Genomic DNA, 17,459 nt, shown 5'->3' with positions numbered 1-17,459 from the left:
CCTGAGGTGGGACACACCTGAGGGGGGACACACCCACCTGAGGGGGGGGACACACCTGAAGGGGGGACACACCCACCTGAGGGGGGACACACCCACCTGAGGGGGGGGACACACCTGAGGGGGGGGACACCCACCTGAGGGGGGACGGACACGCCTGAGGGGGGACGGACACGCCTGAGGGGGGGGTGGTTCGGTTCCAGTCAGTGCAGACGGAGGCAGTCGCTTTAGTAGACAATTTATTTTGATAAACTTGCTCAATAACAAAAATACAAGTGAAGAAAATTATGTTCATTTTATACAGTTTGTATTAACATTTGTTCGGAAATCATTAATTGAAAAAAAAATGCTCTAAACCAATAGAAAACAACCCTCAGAAAAGGCCGGGGAGCGCAGGCGGCGGGCCCGGCCTCGAGCCCAGGCAGGAGAGCCCGCCTGCAGACACCATTTCCTTCATTATGTTCATCCTTCACAAAGGTTTTAAAGGACAGCTTTCATTTTCCCGCGTGTGTGTGTGCGTGTGTGGTGTGTCGGGGCAAACAGGAACCTACAGTTGCGTTCTGGAGTGGTTAAACAACGTCTCGAAAACACAGGGACGGCAGGAGGGCCCCGGCTCGGGCGGCATCACCTCAGCCAGAGGCCGGGGCCCGGAGCGCGGCACACGGCCCGTGCCTTTGGGGGCACTGGCATCGCTCTCCGGCTGGATTAAGAGCGGAAGAACCACGTTAAATGGTTAGGCTGGTGTGTTCTGGGAAGCACACCCTCCCCAGGTCTGAACCAAACAGCTTCCAGGCGATTATTTCAGCTGAGCTCAATGATAACATTTATACAGATCAAATTTACTAGTTTTTCCTCCTGAAAGTATTGCCAGTTTCCAATCTTACATTTTGTTAGCCAAATAAATGACAAAATGTGCACAAATTACATCATGATGGGGCATCAAACCTTTGGGAGGATTTAGAGGCAAAAGAATAAATGGAATTCTCCAGTGATATATGAAATGAGCTGTCCTTCAAAAAGTAAAAAAAAATAATGGCTGGCAGAATCAGAAAAGTTTATGTAAACACTCAACACAAATAGGGGATTACCTTTGGAGAAGATTCATATGGAAACATTTGCTTTTCATGAACTGAAAGGTCTGCAGATGTTTAGGCATGTTCAATGCGAACTTTCTGTAGCTCAAAACAAAACCTTGTGCAAATAAAACCTATAAATAGTTTTCAGCAGATTTTACAGTGATGCTCTTAGGTATGAAAAGAATGCACACAACTTTAAAACAAAAGTAACAGACATAAGTTTGACAAATGATTGCACCATAAAACAGTGTTTTATATACAGTTTACAAGATATGATTTTCTGCTATAAATTAATACTGTACTATATAGTACTTAGTGACCTTATTAAAAGCAACTGTTGACAGCTATCTCTTCCATTACTGGGTGAGGTTTTTTAAATGCATTTGGCTGCATCTACTTCTGGATTTCAAATGCTCAAATATTGAATAAATCTATTTGTTAAACCTTTGCTAACATTTAATAATTCATAGAAATAGCATTGGCAGTTCAGATCAATTTCCAGTCAGCCAACCACAGTCTGGGTATGCTCCAAGATAAGTGTTGGTTTTGTTTTGTTTGTTTTTTAAATTATTATTATTATGATCTATTTAATCAAAGCCTAAATCCACATGACATTACAATAACTGAAATAAGTAAGTTGGAGGGGTGGGAAGGAAAAAAAATCTTAGCAGCTGAGAAACTCTCCCCACCCCCCAGCTGTGTTCCAGTTACAAAAATCTCAAACTATTTACAAGAGTAACATTTCTGAAAATGCAATTTATAATCCAAGTTACAGTGAATACTTTATTTTAGGACACAGTAGTGATAACAGCAAAATTTTGACACGTATCAAGCAGCTGAACCTTGCCTTTTGCCTCTGCCACTATCATTAGGGGCCTCAGACTTCCCATGCAGATGAAGGCTTAAATTAGGAACCAAATTATATTTAAACCATGACTTCCAAGTAAACGTCTGGCTGTATTTACAGACTGGTATACTTTAGAAAAATTTAGTGATCCATAAACACACCATTCTACCTGTGAATGAGCTGACTGGGAAAAAAATTACCTAGAAACCATTCCAGAGGCAAGTTTGGTCACAAATTTCAAAAGAAAATAAACATCAACAAATAAACTTTTTGTATTAAAATATCTTGGGAGGGGGAGAGGAAAGAGATGGAGAAAGGCAGGGACCCACTATGGTCTGAATGGCACAGAATTTAAAATAATTGTGCAAACTGTTTTAAACACTTCAGCTTATCTGGTAAGTGATTATTTTGGAAACTGCTGATTTTATTTTAACACAAATCTCATCCTAAAATGACTGTCTATTCATTAATGCAGTTCCTCTAGTAAGCTCAAAGAAACAGTGCTCAAAACAGACAACTTTTTTGTTTTCAGAATGAATCTCAGGTAAACCGTGTATTAACTGGAAAACAAATACTGATAGTGCAGGCAGCTTCTCTGGAATACCAACCTAGAAGTGAATTAAGATGTCTGTGGATTCAATGGTTTATCCTTGTGTTGAAAAAGAAAACTACTTTTAGTGAGGAATATTTACTCCAAATTTGGGTGGCCATTAAATCTACATTTAAAATAACAACTTTAGTAAACAAGGCATACATTTTTAACAATTATATTGCTCATTTTTTGGCAAAGATGATTTAATACTTAGCTGAAAATAAGTTCATCCATCTTTGCAGTGGAATAGTGTTTGCATTACTTTAAACATTGCATTTTATATATGCTAGAGAAATGCTTACCTATGGTAAAATGCTGTGCTTGAACATGTATGAATGCTAATGTTATAATGCAGTAAAAAAAGAGATTTTCTGTACAACAGTTGCTAATAATTTAAATAGTGTCAGCTTCCCAAAATAAGGACTTTAAGGTATGACATGATCTCACCTTCTACCCTCATATACAAATAAATTACCATAAAAAGAATTTTAGCTTAACTTAAAATTGCACCTAGAAAGGCATGGGATTGTTTGTACCTATTACAAAAAACTGTTAAAATCAAGGGCTGCTACAAAGAATGAGGTAAACTGAAGACTCTCAGCTATGTGGCCTTCAGAAAAATGGCTTTTCTCTATTTGAGTTCTAGTTTTGCACACCACAGTGTTTTGCTAGCAAAGCATTCTGAGTTCTTTTCCAGGAACCATTTGTGTGTATATACATATATATACATATGTGTATATACACACACACACACATACACACACACTGTATACTGCATCAGCAAAATATATATATATTTATATATATATATTTATATAAATATAAGGACAAAATCCCCCTCTAAAACGTTCCTTAGAGTTTCCTAGAGCTTATGGGGGAGCAGGGCATGTATGTCTTCTTGCTGTTACATACATTGAGAGAACATGTTTTGATCTATTGGCTTCTTGGTGCAGTAATGCAAGATTGATCCACATTGGTGCCAAAGGCTTTGCTCATCAGAAGGAAGATGTAAAACACTAATCTCCTAAACAGCGAGGCCAGCCTCACTTGAATTCCTCCGCAACCCTCTGGTCCACCACAAAGTTCATAAATACTTTGACTTCCAAATTGTTAGACGTTAAAAACAGGAACAGTCCAGTAACACGGGGCATTACGCTTCTCAGTGGAAAGCATTCTTCACTAGTTCCTATCACAGTGCAGACCTGACTGCATTGAAGTATGCTCAGGAGATTAGTCAACGTGGTCTGTATTTGGTTATGGGAAAGGCTCTCCTTTTTTTCATCCAAAGTGCATAGTGAGAATAAGTCAAAGCATTCCTCTTTTCAGTCAGTGTTTGATAGTCTGATTTAGGCATCCTCCTGAGAATGCAATTCTGATGTCTTGCTCTTTTCCAAAATAAAGTCCTGCAGTCCAGACATTCATCAGCCAGGTAAACAAACTTTGCCAGCAAATAGAAGTCCCACTATTGTAAAGAAAATGGATAAGACAAACAGTACATACGAAGACCCAACCACTGTGTTATTGGGTAATTTATATGGTTGACCTCCAACTTCATTGATGTAAAATCCTATTGGAAATATTAGGGCTGCCATACAGAATAGAATCACTGCAAAGAAAAGAGAAAAGAAAAAAACAGTCACCGTTGTGTTAAAGTGAAAATATTTACCTGTTCAGAGTGCTCCAGAAAAACAAGCAAAATATCCTGACTGAACTGAAGAGCTGAGATCAGAGCTATCTGAGCTGATAACTTGCTTGAAATGAGAGTAGGCTTTATGATGCTTTCAAAACATCCCTCATCTACTCCCAAGAAAGACTAAAAGTCCCCAATTTTGACTGCAATTTCAGTTCTGCTCAGTAGATCATGAATTCTCTTTACAGAATAAAAAAATGGTAGATATACTTCTATCATCATCTCAAAATTCAGTCAGTTCTTCTCCAGCTATTTTAGAGTAATTTTGCTCAGTCAAGATAAAGTAACATTCAACACTGAAGAAACTTTTTCTATTATCAGTTTTCTTTTTCCAATTGTAGTTGCCCTCTCCCATTCTTCACACATTCTTTTTCTTAAAAGCTTTGCTAAAAATAAATATTCAGATTGTCATTACAGTTTAAGATTAAATGATACCAGTTTCCTAACATTATGTGAATGTTTCCTTCGATAATGAAATATCATTAGAATTTCCCACGGTAATACAACAAAATCAAAGTTTTCTGATTCAGTTTAATTCAAGCTTCTCTTGCAACTGACTCTGTGAAAGTACAGGAAATCCAGAACTCCTGTTAAAGAATTACATTATGGATTTCACAGGCCTTCAAGTATCAATAGTGGCCAAGATTTCTCACAGCCCATTTCAATACCCTGGTCAAATCCAGGAGACTATCCAGTGTTGTTTCCCAGATGACAACTTGTGTGTTTGTGAAGCACAACTTTGGAAAAGTAACCCTGTTGGATGTAGCTGTGCAGGACTCTACTGCCTTAGCCAAGGGAATGACTTCCAAACATGGCTCCTCTGAGAGGCAAGATATTCCTCACAATAAAGAGGATTAACTTTTGAATTGGTTTGATTGCAAATGCAAGAATATATAATTGGGTTTTAAAAATTAGCATATTAGAGTAAAACAGAATTTTATCTTATTCTACCAGTTCAGTCAAGTATTAGCACTTTACTCTTATTTCACTTCTATGTGTTTCAGACATTATTTACTGTAAGTGGAACACGGCACCACAATACCTATTATTCAACCAAATCCAATTAGATCTGGGGGAGAGAGGAGCTGAACCTGCTCTTTCTGTCACCAACTCCACAAATCCACATACCAATATCTTCTAACGTAGCACAGCTCACACTGAAGCCTCTCTTAGTTCTCAAACTCTGCCTGTAACCTGGCCACACATAAAAAAGAAAATGCAAGCCAAGTTACAATGCTCCTACCTGAACAAAGTGCATCATATGCTGAATTTTTCAGCTTTCTCTAGTTAACACAGGCTGCTGCTTTTACTTTGTTAGTAAAGGACATAAGTGCTATCCTTGTCTCCTCTCCTCCACAACTGCTAGACAGAGAAAACCCTGGGGATGTTGTTCCCTACTTGAGCCTCCTTAAACAGGCAACATCAAAAACCACTGACAATAGTAATAGCCATCACCTTAATCATCAGCTCACTGCAAGTGCTGCAGTTGCTTTTATTTCCAAAGGTATATGAAATGAAATCAGGAGTTTGCCTGTGCCCTTTGGCCTCACCAGAACAAAGTTTCTAGTCTTGACAAATGAGGAAACAATTGGCTGGAGCAGCACCAATATTTTATAATGTAGCTTCACTACTGCTCTTCCTCACTAAATACAGATGCTGCAGTTTAGCCAGGTTTAGTGCCCACACTAAACCCATTTTTTAAATGGACTCCGTGCATATCCAAGACAAACAGTTTACTACGTATTTTATATCTTAGTGATTATGATTTCCATCACACAGGTCTCAGCTTTGAGGGAGAAAACTCTCACATTCTAGAAAGTACTGGGCATGACGAATCTGAATTCAGAGAGTGTCCAGGTAGGATCTGGGCATAAACAAAGAAGGATGCTTTCATAAACCATGATCCACATCAGAACATCAGCTGCTCCTTGCCTTCCAAAACACATAAAGCAGCTTTCACAACACCTTGAGCCAAGAGCAGCCGGCACCAGGATCATTCATTCCTTGGGCTGCCAGAGCCGAGCAGGAGAACGCAGATGTTCCACTGGAGGGAGCCGGCGTCTCGCTCGCACTGTGCCCGCACCGCCGGCTCATTCCTCAAAGGGGACGGGAAAGAGCACAATCAGAAAACATCTGGCAACTGCACAGCTGCCACATTCCTGCTCAGAGCCACCTGTTAGGCCATTTATTAGAACAGAACCGAAGACCCAGACACCAGACATTGAACAACGAGGAAAGTTTTAATCTACACAATTATTGGTCTGTGTAATTCCATATTGCACAATCTAATCCTTAAAAATGTGGTTTTTTAATTGTATCTCAAACATCTGAGGAAAGCATGGGTATGTGTTTCTTGAGAAGATTTATATAAGCATAGAAGAGCTTGCTAGTCTGAATCTGAATGGTGGCTGTCAAAAAACCCAATTAGTTCTTGTAATTCTTTGGCTTGAAATTGTTTTGAGCATCTAATGACAACTTCAAAAGCAATCTGGTCTTAAAGAAAAGGTTTAGACTTCAGAGGGCTCACTCTAATATCTGCTTGCCTCTGTAAAGACACATAACATAAAAAGCAGCACCTGGTAAAAATCTTTAATAACTCAAGAAGCACTTTATTCACAGGGGAACACCAGAGACAGCCAGTCACAGAACAGCTACTGTTAGTTAAGGATTATCCTGTCCCATTTTTACTTACATTCCAAAAAGCATTATTGCTCATGAACTTTTAAATCCTGAGAAAAAAACCCAAAACAAATCCAGACTCTCTGGTAACTGCTGGCAAAAAGGTAGAAACACAATTTTTCTGTCTAGCATCTTCTCCCTTGATACATCTCAGAGAAGCACCTCATTCAATAGTAGCAGACACAGAATTCATTCCCTTCCTAGTTGCAGCAGATGGTAAGAGACATGAATCTGTAGCACATAAACAGATCTTGAGGGAGATCTGTGAATTCCTCCAACAGCCAAAATGGCAACAACATACATGAGGTCACCTCTGTGGCCTCCACAGGGAATAAGCTCTGGACATGGTTTCTAATTATGGAACTGAACAGTATCTGTCTGAAGAACCATGAAAATGACAACATTTGAGATTTCCACGCCTTCAGCACATCCTATCTTATCTACTGGAAGATGGAAAACAAGCACCCTGAAATGGCAAGAGATTTACATAAATCTAAAGCAGAGGTAACAAAATAGGAGCAGTGTCAGAGACGTGGAAAAATACCAAAGCCAGGTCACTTTGGCTACCAACTTGTGTCACTACGTCCCAGGGCATAACTAGTGCTGAGATGGTATAGAAGCTGGGATGGAAAAAGGCAGTTCTGGTATAGAAGCAAAGGACCAGCTGATCAGAGCTTTGCCTGCTACCAAGACACGATGCACAGCTATGGGTTTGTAACACCCTGTTCATGGAAGAATCACACAAAACCTGGGAAGTGCACAGATGAACACCACACCACGACAAGGAACCCACTCCCCGTTACACTGTATGAATGTGGTACTACTGAAACACCAGTGATAGTTTTGATGGTATCTATGCCCAGAGTGACAATATCCATCACATCAGTAGGAATATTGATTCCTGCAAGACTCTTCTCTACAAAAGATGAAGGAAAAGCTTCACCTTTACCTGTACAAGACTTCTGTCACTCATGCAGTATGACCTGAAAAGACAGCAATTCCTTTCCTCTCCTCTCCAGATGTCAGAAGTATAAGTTTCTGTGCAGCAAACCCACCAACAACTGGGGAATGAGGCAAATGCTGTACTAGTAAATATCTTCTGGGGTATATCCCTTCAGAAGTGTGTAGAAGAAAGAACTGACAGATTAAACTTCTGTTTTCTTTGTGTCTCTTAGGTAAACAAGATAAACAAGACCACTCTCAGCAACAATTCATATTTATAGGTATGCAGGTAAAAATTTTTGGCCATATGTACGTACTTGAAAACACCTGAAGTCACGCAAGATGACAAGATTACAAGCAAAAATTCCATGAAAAATATAAGTTATACAACTGTATATTAATTCCAGCATGAACTGGGCAAAAGTGACCTCTTACCAGGCTTTCCTTGCTGCTCACAGAGCTGTAAGGAAAAGGCTGAGCAAAAGGATTCCTTTGTCTCAGATATTTACTCCAGACCCCCCTGCATTTGAAGGAACAGAGCTGCCAGTCCCAGAGCTTCCCTTGGAAACCCCAGCAGACCTCCCTGCCTGCCCAGGACAGCATGTCCTGCGTTGTGTTCAGAAAGTTCTGTGAGAAGAATATCTGCTAGCAGCCTGCACGAGGCCACTGAGTCCTGAAATCACTTGCAGATGAGATGTTATACAAATATGAAGTTTTCCCTACCCCCTTCTAATGAGTTACACATTTTCATCTAAACAGCACCAGCACTTCACAGAAAGGATCTGCTTAGGGTATTCCAAGTTGATTCCACATGGCTGCATATTTCCTAATACTAACCTACAAATAGGTTACTAATTTATGTTGCATCCAATGAACCACAGAAGTCACTCTCAACTTTTTGAAAAATCTAGAATTCTTCCTTCCATTCACTTCTATTTTTCAAAATTAATTTTCCTAACAAGTGAGTTCAGAGATAAAATTCCCCATCATCTTTGTTAACACGAATGCAAAGGTCACAGAGTTGTATGTATTAGAGATGAATACCGAAGACATTGAATTTTATAATTTCAGCAACGCAGAGACCATATCTTAATAGAATTATGAATAATTCTGACTTGCAGAAGAACAAATTAGCGTGTTTCATTATTAAACATCTCATATCAAGAAGACAAGTGCTGAAATAAAAATGTCCTTCTATACTGAGATGTCTAATGATGAACCTGTTGCAAGCCTGAAGAAATCTCTAGAGGAAAAACCCAAAACAAAAAAGCTTTAGGGTACCACAGTTTTTGGCTGAACTAATCATTACAGCTGTAGAAAACTAAAGCTGCAGGGACGTGATGATTTGAGATATTAAAGAAAAACATTGATATCTAGAACTCAAGCTCCTCAAGGGCTTTGACTCCAACTCACTGTAAGCATTTTAACTTTATACAGCATTTTGACTTTAACCCTCCCCCATATATATTAGATACACATGAAATATGTGCAGATAAACAGATGCACTGGAAAAGTTGGGATGGAATATTCAGTAGTACTCAGGTCTGCTGTTTTAATCATTCACCGGAAAATAAATGGAAGTCAATCACAATGGATACAGCATTTCAATAGCTCCATTGTCAGCAAGAGCTGCACTATTAATTTAATATGCTGTGTAGCAACGTTGTCAGAAAGATGGCTTTGATTGTACAAGTGCCTCAGTGAAGTACCTTTGTTGAAGCTGAGCACTTTTTAGTATTATTCCCTTCCCAAAAACAAGGTTAAATCTAACTCGTATTAGGTATCATTAGATGTCCCAGAGTTCCATTAAACCTTATTTATGCACGTGTAAATCACAAACTTGCATTTTCTAGTTAGCGTTCACACTACCTTTAGTGGTTTGTCATAATTCAAGTCAATTTAAAAGCCCTCAGGTTTTGAGTTTTTTCCTGCTGTCATCCCCACCATTAAGGCACCATTTCACAGTTGGGCTAAGCCTGTAACACACACCAAGAAAAGGAAGTTTGAAAGTTATTCCCCCTGCTCATTATAACTGGTTTTGGTTTTTTTTTTTTAACTGAAGTAGCCATAGGATATGTTTCCCTGCGTGCAAACACGGGGCTGCTGGAGAAGGCTCAGCTGTGAGGAGTTACACTGGGGCTCATGCAGAGCACAATGAAGGGAGGCAGAAAAGCACTGGTACTCCTCCCTCCAGATAAAGCACGGCTGCAGGTCACTTCTGGAAGCAGAAGTCTCAATGCTGTGAAGCACAGCAGATGCTCTGCAGTGGGCAATCCTCCTGCATAGCCAATTAGGATGCAGACATTCTGAATGAAGCAGCTGCTGAGAGCATGAAGCAGAACTGAACCAGCCTCAACCCTGCACGAGGTATCACGAGGCACCTGAGTAAGGGACAGGTTACCTGAGATGTACCAACTGCCTCCTCTGCCTCAGAGAGGGAATTTTCAGTAACTGCAAGCTACTAGGATTAAATCCTGGATACACGGGAGTGGGGAAGTATGAAATACTACAGCCACTCAAGTCAGGACTGACCTCTTCTATCCCTGCTCGTTTTCTTAGATCAATTAATGGCACTGTCCAAGGAAGGTAAAGGGGTCAGGCCCTCCTTCCCTTCACACCGTTATTCCCTCTCAATTACAGTCACTTAAGATACCAACCCCTTTATTTCTGCAGACTTATTTTTCTCTCAGGTGTGGTATCAAAGAGAAGGAATGTTTTGCATAGCAGGAGCCCTAAGCACTTGCTTCTTTCCAACACTGTGGCGTTATTTCAGACTCCACCAGTTTATCCTGCATACAGGTCAACTGTGCAGTTGAGGTCACTTACTTCCAGTGAAAGCTATCCAGCGGGCATATTTAGTAGCTTCTCTTCGCCAGTGGGAAGCCACCAGCAAACCACATGTGACAGTTAGTGAAATGATTCCCATTATGATGAAAAATAACGTAGTGACCCACTCGGGAGGCAGCCGTGGAGGAATACAGGTCCTGTCACGTCCATGGATGGTTTGACACTGTCGCACAAGGCCAACTGTGAGAGCACCTGAAAATACATAGCAGAGAGGCAAGTAAACTTTCAAAATCCTCTCTGAGGGGCGCTCAATTGCAAACCACAGCTCAGAATTGCCCCAAAGTAAGGGATTCTTTCTTTGATGAACCTTAGTCAGCCTTTCGAACACGGAGGATGGGGGGCACGCTATAAACATCTGTCTTCATGTTCCTTCATCGCACGCTCGCACAAGCTGAAGTGAGATGGCTGCAAGCTGTATCTGGTTCCTGAGTGGCAATCAAGGTCTAATCAAAGGGATAAAGCACTTGTAATAAAGCCTGCCAATATCTGCTAATGTGGTAGCTGACTTGCATAGAGGATCATTCCCTCATCTGTGCAAGATGAAGTACTTTCATAGTCTAATAAAATGAGTTGTAGCCCCCTAAAATGGCTTTAATTATCTTAATATCTTTTTCACCTCATCTGTAAATATAGCTTTAAGCCTCTGACTTTTGCAGCAAAAAACTGCATTTCATTCATGTATGATTTTAAAAACATAAAAAAAACACCCCACTTCTTGACAGTAGCTCATTAAAAAGAGTCCCTCCATGCAAGACTGATCAATCCTTTTGATTGCTAGCAAGAGTTACTACACACAGAAACTGGGATATCTACACAAAAGATCTATCAAAAAGTTCCTAGAAAAAGGGTAAGATTGGTACAGGAACCATAAAGACTTAATCAAAATGTTTTATTTTCTGTTAAATAATAATAAATCTTCTTTTAAATCCAAGTCAGTGTTTTGAGACTCAAAGATGCTTTTAGTGAGCTTTAATAATGAAGTTATCTTTCTAACCCCAATTTAACATCTACATTAGGAGCAAAACCTAACACTGAACGGCATTAGAGTCAACATCTTTCTCCACAAATTACTTCAAGTAAATATTGTTTCAGTTGACCTGTTTCAAATAAAAAGAGAATAACTTAGACACAATTACAGTACCAGTGGGAAGCTTAGATTTAGCATGTCCTTTGGAGAAAGAAACATCTGTCATACTTTCTAGCCTCTTTTTGGAGGAAATGAAAAAAAGGAGAAAACCAATAGTCAAAAGAGTAACCAGTCCTAGCATGCACCTCCTGGCACCCTGGAGCCAATTTGTACAGATCCTCTCTGCTCACACCTCAGCAACGAGTACCAGCAGAATCAGCTTCTGAGCTTAGAATTGTTGGGTTAGGAGGTAGTATATCATGTTTTATTAGATGTTTAGAGTTTTATTAAATGTACTGCTTCATAACCCAGAGAATGAGAAGAACCAAAGTGAAACCATTACTGGATCAGTCCTGTTGAAGTATTCTTGCAACATTTCTTTAGACTACAAAAAAATTCAGTCTTATTCAAATACATCCTTTTAATTACACATCCCATTGACCAAAAGATTCAGGGATGAATTTTCAGCTAAAAACTGAACAACAACAAAACCAATAAAGCTGGCATTTTCTACTCCAGATACACGCAATCACACCATTGCTGCACACCAGGATCACACAACCCTGAGCCAGGGTTACACCAGCAATCCTGCCCAGCTCCATGCCTGCACAGCACAGTTTTACATGAACTGCTTCTCTTCCACAGCTTGCAATGTTTTCATTGCACATCAGCTGCTGGAGCAGAGGGGAGATGTGCCTGTGTCCTTAAAAGTCAAGCTCCCTGGAACAAACACACTGCAGAACCTCATACAAAACACTAAGTAGTTTCCTGTAGTTTGGGGATAAAGAGGCTATTCACTGCAGCATCATAGAACAGGAAATTAATCCCAATCATTCTGCAAGACCAGGATTTAACAACAATTTTACTATCCTTACAGCAGAAGTCGGTTTTTTTCTAAACTGCAATTCTAATCAAAGAATGACTTCATAAAAATGACATCATACAGTCAATAAATGTTTTCTGAATTCAAAGACCTCTCCTGACTTCAATGGAAATGATTTAGTGCATTCTTAACTTTGGAAAAAGCAGCAGCGATAAGAGTCACTCTGCTGAACTTGGTTCCATTTTGTGTCTTAACTGAAACTGAAGAACAGTTGCTGTAGATGAGCATGTATTAGCATGAGACAACTACTTGTTTTTGTAGAGGCAATTTGCAGTTTAAATTGAAGATATTTTTCAATTAACAAGAGCACATTTAACATGTCAGATTCAGACAGAACCAAAGCTAAGCCCAGAAGTGCCGTATCTAGAAGAAACAGAAGAGAACTCCATCTTGAACTATTATTTCAATGCAATTTCTTTTACTATCAACATCTACTACTCCAAAAGGTGATTAAAAAAACCCAAAAAACCAAAACCCACCCAAATCAAAAAACCCAGAACTGAAAATGAAGAAAACTAGAAAAAAAAATTCTCTGAATTGCAAGTACCACAGTAGCACTCCTTCTAAACACACAAGGATAGTTGCAAGAAACTATTCAGAGGATGGTTTCCTAAACATCACTTCTGATGCCCAAGTGTCTTGTTTCACTCTGGTGGGGCTTTTTTGTTTTATTTGTTTGTTTTAAATCAGAGGTTTAAAGTGTGAGCAATTAAATTTCAGAATCTGACATTTTGGAGGAAATGTGCTGAGCTTTATGGTTAAGTTCTTGCTCGCACATACACAGTATTTTTTTTTTTAACACCGCTTTACGGATTACAAATCTGAAGTTGATATACTCCATATTTAAGCTTTTGAACCTTGAATGTGCAGCCTCTAGGGAGCCAAATGGAGGGCAAGAGGTCGGTGAACCATTTCTGAAGGTTTCACAAAGGTAACTGGAAAATCAACCTCATTATGTGTTCATAAATTCAGTTAAAGTTCAACTTAACTACACAGGAATACATCACTTGTATGCATAAACTGGGCACAAGGAAATGAAACCTCAGGGCTCATCCCATAGTGACAAATCTGTTGAATTCAGACTTCAAAAGAAGTCTCTGGTGTGGAAAACCAGTATTCATTTGCCATGAAATTCAAAAGAGAAGCGTGTTTATTTGGTATTTTATTCTGTTGGTCCCATTCTGAAGCAATCAAGCAAACAGTTGCCAGGGAGCTATAAACAAACTTGTTACAGAAAATCTTGTTTCCCCTTATCTAGCCTATCATTGCAAAGAGAGACAGAGATATGAAATTGCCCAGAGTCCTTCTGCTGGTAGTTAGAGAACAGCTCAACAGCCCATCTCAAACCAATCACCAAGTTCCACCGAGATCCATCACTAAAACGTTTTTAAGTCATCCTCTCAGAACTACTTCAGCATAATTGCCGAAAATCTAAGCACCTAACACAGGGATGGAAAAAACGCAGCTACAGTAGATTAGGCAGCTGAAAGATGGATCCAGCCTTAAACATTTGCAGTGGAGTAAACACAGCGGCCCACCCAGCTCCCCCTGCCTGCACAGCTCAGCCCTCGGGTGCTGCAGTGACCCCCCCGAGGTGCAGGGGCTGCTCCCCGGCTACCACCTGCCTCTCTCCCCAGAGCTTCCAAGACTGGCATTATTCAGGTCAATACAGTTAGAGCAGGAGGTGATTAGGATAGATATGCTAATTGCTAAAAATGAAATTCGACCTTTATCAAATCAGAGAATGCTGCACTGAGTAAATGTTACTGAAGTGGTCCTTAGTCTTCTCCACTAAATCTATTCCCTGAAGTGCGCCAAAGCATTTCTAACACATTAAAAAACCTCTCAGTAGTGACAGTCTGTGTATAACCAGGGCTCTAGTTAATTTCAGAGAAAGATTTTGTGATCAACCAACTCCTCCAAACCACCAGTAATGCTCATTTTTTGACACTGCATATTTTTACTAGAATCAGTGATAAAAGGGCTCTTCAACAAAAACACCACTGCTGGGAAGCATCACCTATTTAACAATTAAGTTTCACAAAACCATTGAGGAAAAGAGGGGGAAAGGCACCAAACCAAGGAAAGGGAAGCCCTCATTTTCCCCCTGGTGCAGATGTGCAGCTGCCAGGGAGCCGACCCCCAGGTCCCACTCCAGCCCTCCAGTGCTCTGCCATCCCTCCCCTGTTTCCCTGGTAACTACAGAGCCACCAAGGAGGAATCACACTCTACAGAGAGAAACAAAGATTGCTGCAGCCCTTTAACTCCCCCTCCTCTACATCACTTCTGAATTATTAAAAGTGGCACAGCGATAGCACGGCTGGAAAGCAGCAGCATAATAATGGCCACTCAGATGTTCACTGTTCATTTGTTATCTGAGTGCCAGGACACACAGGATCAAGTGTGCCAGCTGGACACAGAGGTGCCACTGCCATGGGGAGCTTATGGCAGCACAAGAAACAAGTAATATGGTAAAAGCAAGATGCAGTGAATGAGGTGGGGCTCAAATGTTCAAAGGTCCCAGAGCTCAGCAGCTATGCTGGCACATGAACATCCAAGGCACAAACCCTCAGAACTGCTCTTGCTCTGCCTGGGGTACCTGCTCCTCCTCTGCACTCCCCTACTGTCCCAACGTGAAAATGAGTTTAATCCTTACCACCATTTCAGGCAAAATTTTATTCTTTGTGTTTAAATGCATCTGCAACCCCTTATATTTCTTGACAACAGCTTCCAAACTTCTACCTCACATACATCAACTACATCCTTAGCAAAATGCTCAATACTGGCATCAAATAAGTATTATGGGCCAGTATGCTTTGTGAGGGGATTAAAACGTGGAACTGCCCCCAGAGAGGCACCTGCTCTCCCTCCCTCCCTGTCCTGATGAGATGGGGTGGTGCTGCTGGAAAGGCCAGTTGTGACTGGCAGGAGGTTTCTGCTCAAAGGAGGTACTTTTCTTGCGTGTGCTGTGGACTTGTTAAACCATCTTTGCTAAGTGAAAAGCACAGTTTAGAGGTTTCTTAATGAGGTGCTGGTGACATAAATCTTAGAGCACTGCCAGTGTGGCAAGGACACTGCTAAGTTTTATGTTTTAGTAATGAGCACAGTACATGGAGCTGTGTTATTTGGGCACACTAAAACATTCATTGTTGCTGGTTAGGTAACAGTCACATGCCAAGGAATGACATATGGGAAGTTAAGAGCAGCTCAGTCAAGCCATTCCCTGTAACTCACACTGGGACACATTCAAGGACAGCTTGGTTTTGGAAAATTTCTACATTCTATTCAGCTGATAAACTTGAACAGGAAAAGGTGTAGATCCACCTAAGAGGAACAGGCTCCAGCAATGAGCAGAGCTGTAGCTTGTTGCTAATCCAAGTAGCTTGTTGCTAATCCAAGTGGAAACTTAAAAGGTCTAAAGAAAACAGTGATTTGGTCATGGCAGACTAATTCTATGCACCAGTGTTAAGGATAATCATCAAGGTGGAATTGGCCAGCTTGCCTTTAACCTGTTTGCTGCTCCTTGCCTGCAACCAAGCTCTCTGACAGCACTGCTTTCAATGTGAGCGAAGCGTAGCTGAGGCATTCCTGAGAGGAACAAACAACACAGCATGGAAAGAATAGTTCTAATGCACCTACCCATACAGGAAACAAGGAGGAGGGACTTCTCAGAAGAAAATTTTCAAAGTCATCAAAGGAATTTGGCAGTTGAAGTGGGATGTTTTCCATTCTTACATATGGAATTTATTTTCCTGCAACAGGCACTTGAAGCTATACAAAGGGGGAAGAGAGAGTGACTTCTTCAGGTTTATTTATACATACTTTGTTTTGGGCAAAATTTCTATGAATTCTATAGTTTAGGCAGTAGCTCCTTGGAAACAGAGGGCTCTCCCTTCTGCCTTTCCCAAAATCCAGGGAACTGACAGTACTGATCATTCCCTACCAGTCTTGGAGGTACTCCATACAGTTAATTCTACTTATTCCCGTGCAAAACTCCATGAAAATCAGGCCCTGTACCCTCTTATGAGATTAGCCACACTCAAAATAAACAATGCAGAAAGTTAAGGGAAAGATTATGCCTTTGTAGGAAAAGCACCACCTTCACCTGGTGTAAAGGGGAAAAAGATAACAGCATCCTGCTGGTTTGCAAAACCAAGGAGGAAAAAAGAATTAACAATGCTGGGGAAGACCACCAGATCCTGTATGGCAAGGCCCATGTGGTAAGAGTCAAACAATCTCTGGATATCATGTCCCACTCAACGAGGCCCACGGGCACAGCTCACAGAACTGCTCTGCATCTACAACTGGTCACAGTTACAGCCTTGTAATTTATAGTCCTCATCTCAATTTTCAACCTTGACCCACTAAAGCAGTTTTTAAAAGTTTACAGCCTCAGACAGCATCATATCAGAGCATTTTTAAAAACACCACATATACACAATTAAATGCAACTAAATAGCTATAAGCAAGTTGAACACATTGTCTTCCACATTTGTGCTTCAATCACTGTGGGACAACACAGTAACTGAGTTACACCTAGATAAGTACAAAGGGTATATAAAAGAATCAAAATATAAGATAAGATCAACTGCCAGTCTCTAATCAAGTATGAGAATACAATGTCTGGTGCAGTTCTTACAAAAATAATTACTTCTTTTGTGAGGAATGGAGGTAGCTTGAGTAGATGCTCTTTAGCACTTATGCTGCTAAAACAACTTTGAGGTTACCATGCAAGTACAGTATTCAGGATGTAGCAGAACAGATTGATTCTTTCACTGCG

At 40.4% G+C, this 17,459-nt stretch overlaps 1 protein-coding gene across 2 annotated transcripts in view; it reads right to left on the bottom strand.

Annotated features, from left to right (window-relative positions):
- Window positions 1-258: 258 nt before the first annotated feature.
- Window positions 259-17,459, bottom strand: part of MOSMO (modulator of smoothened) — a 31,009-nt gene continuing 13,808 nt past the window's right edge. The window contains exons 2-4 of one of the 2 annotated variants that reach the window (XR_005703235.1): window positions 10,650-10,862; window positions 9,693-9,799; window positions 4,000-4,118 (exon numbers count right to left, since the gene is read on the bottom strand). Coding sequence is in view for 1 of the 2 variants with exons in the window: in XM_040079502.1 (XP_039935436.1) it covers window positions 3,934-4,118; window positions 10,650-10,862 (398 nt within the window). In the remaining variant the exon portion in view is untranslated. Of the gene's footprint in view, window positions 4,119-9,692; window positions 9,800-10,649; window positions 10,863-17,459 lie in introns of both variants that reach the window. The other variant, XM_040079502.1, reaches the window with a different exon arrangement.

Source organism: Hirundo rustica, chromosome 15 (genome assembly GCF_015227805.2).
Source record: "Hirundo rustica isolate bHirRus1 chromosome 15, bHirRus1.pri.v3, whole genome shotgun sequence".
In the NCBI taxonomy this organism is placed as follows: domain Eukaryota; kingdom Metazoa; phylum Chordata; class Aves; order Passeriformes; family Hirundinidae; genus Hirundo; species Hirundo rustica.
This window is presented reverse-complemented; position numbering and strand designations above follow the sequence as displayed.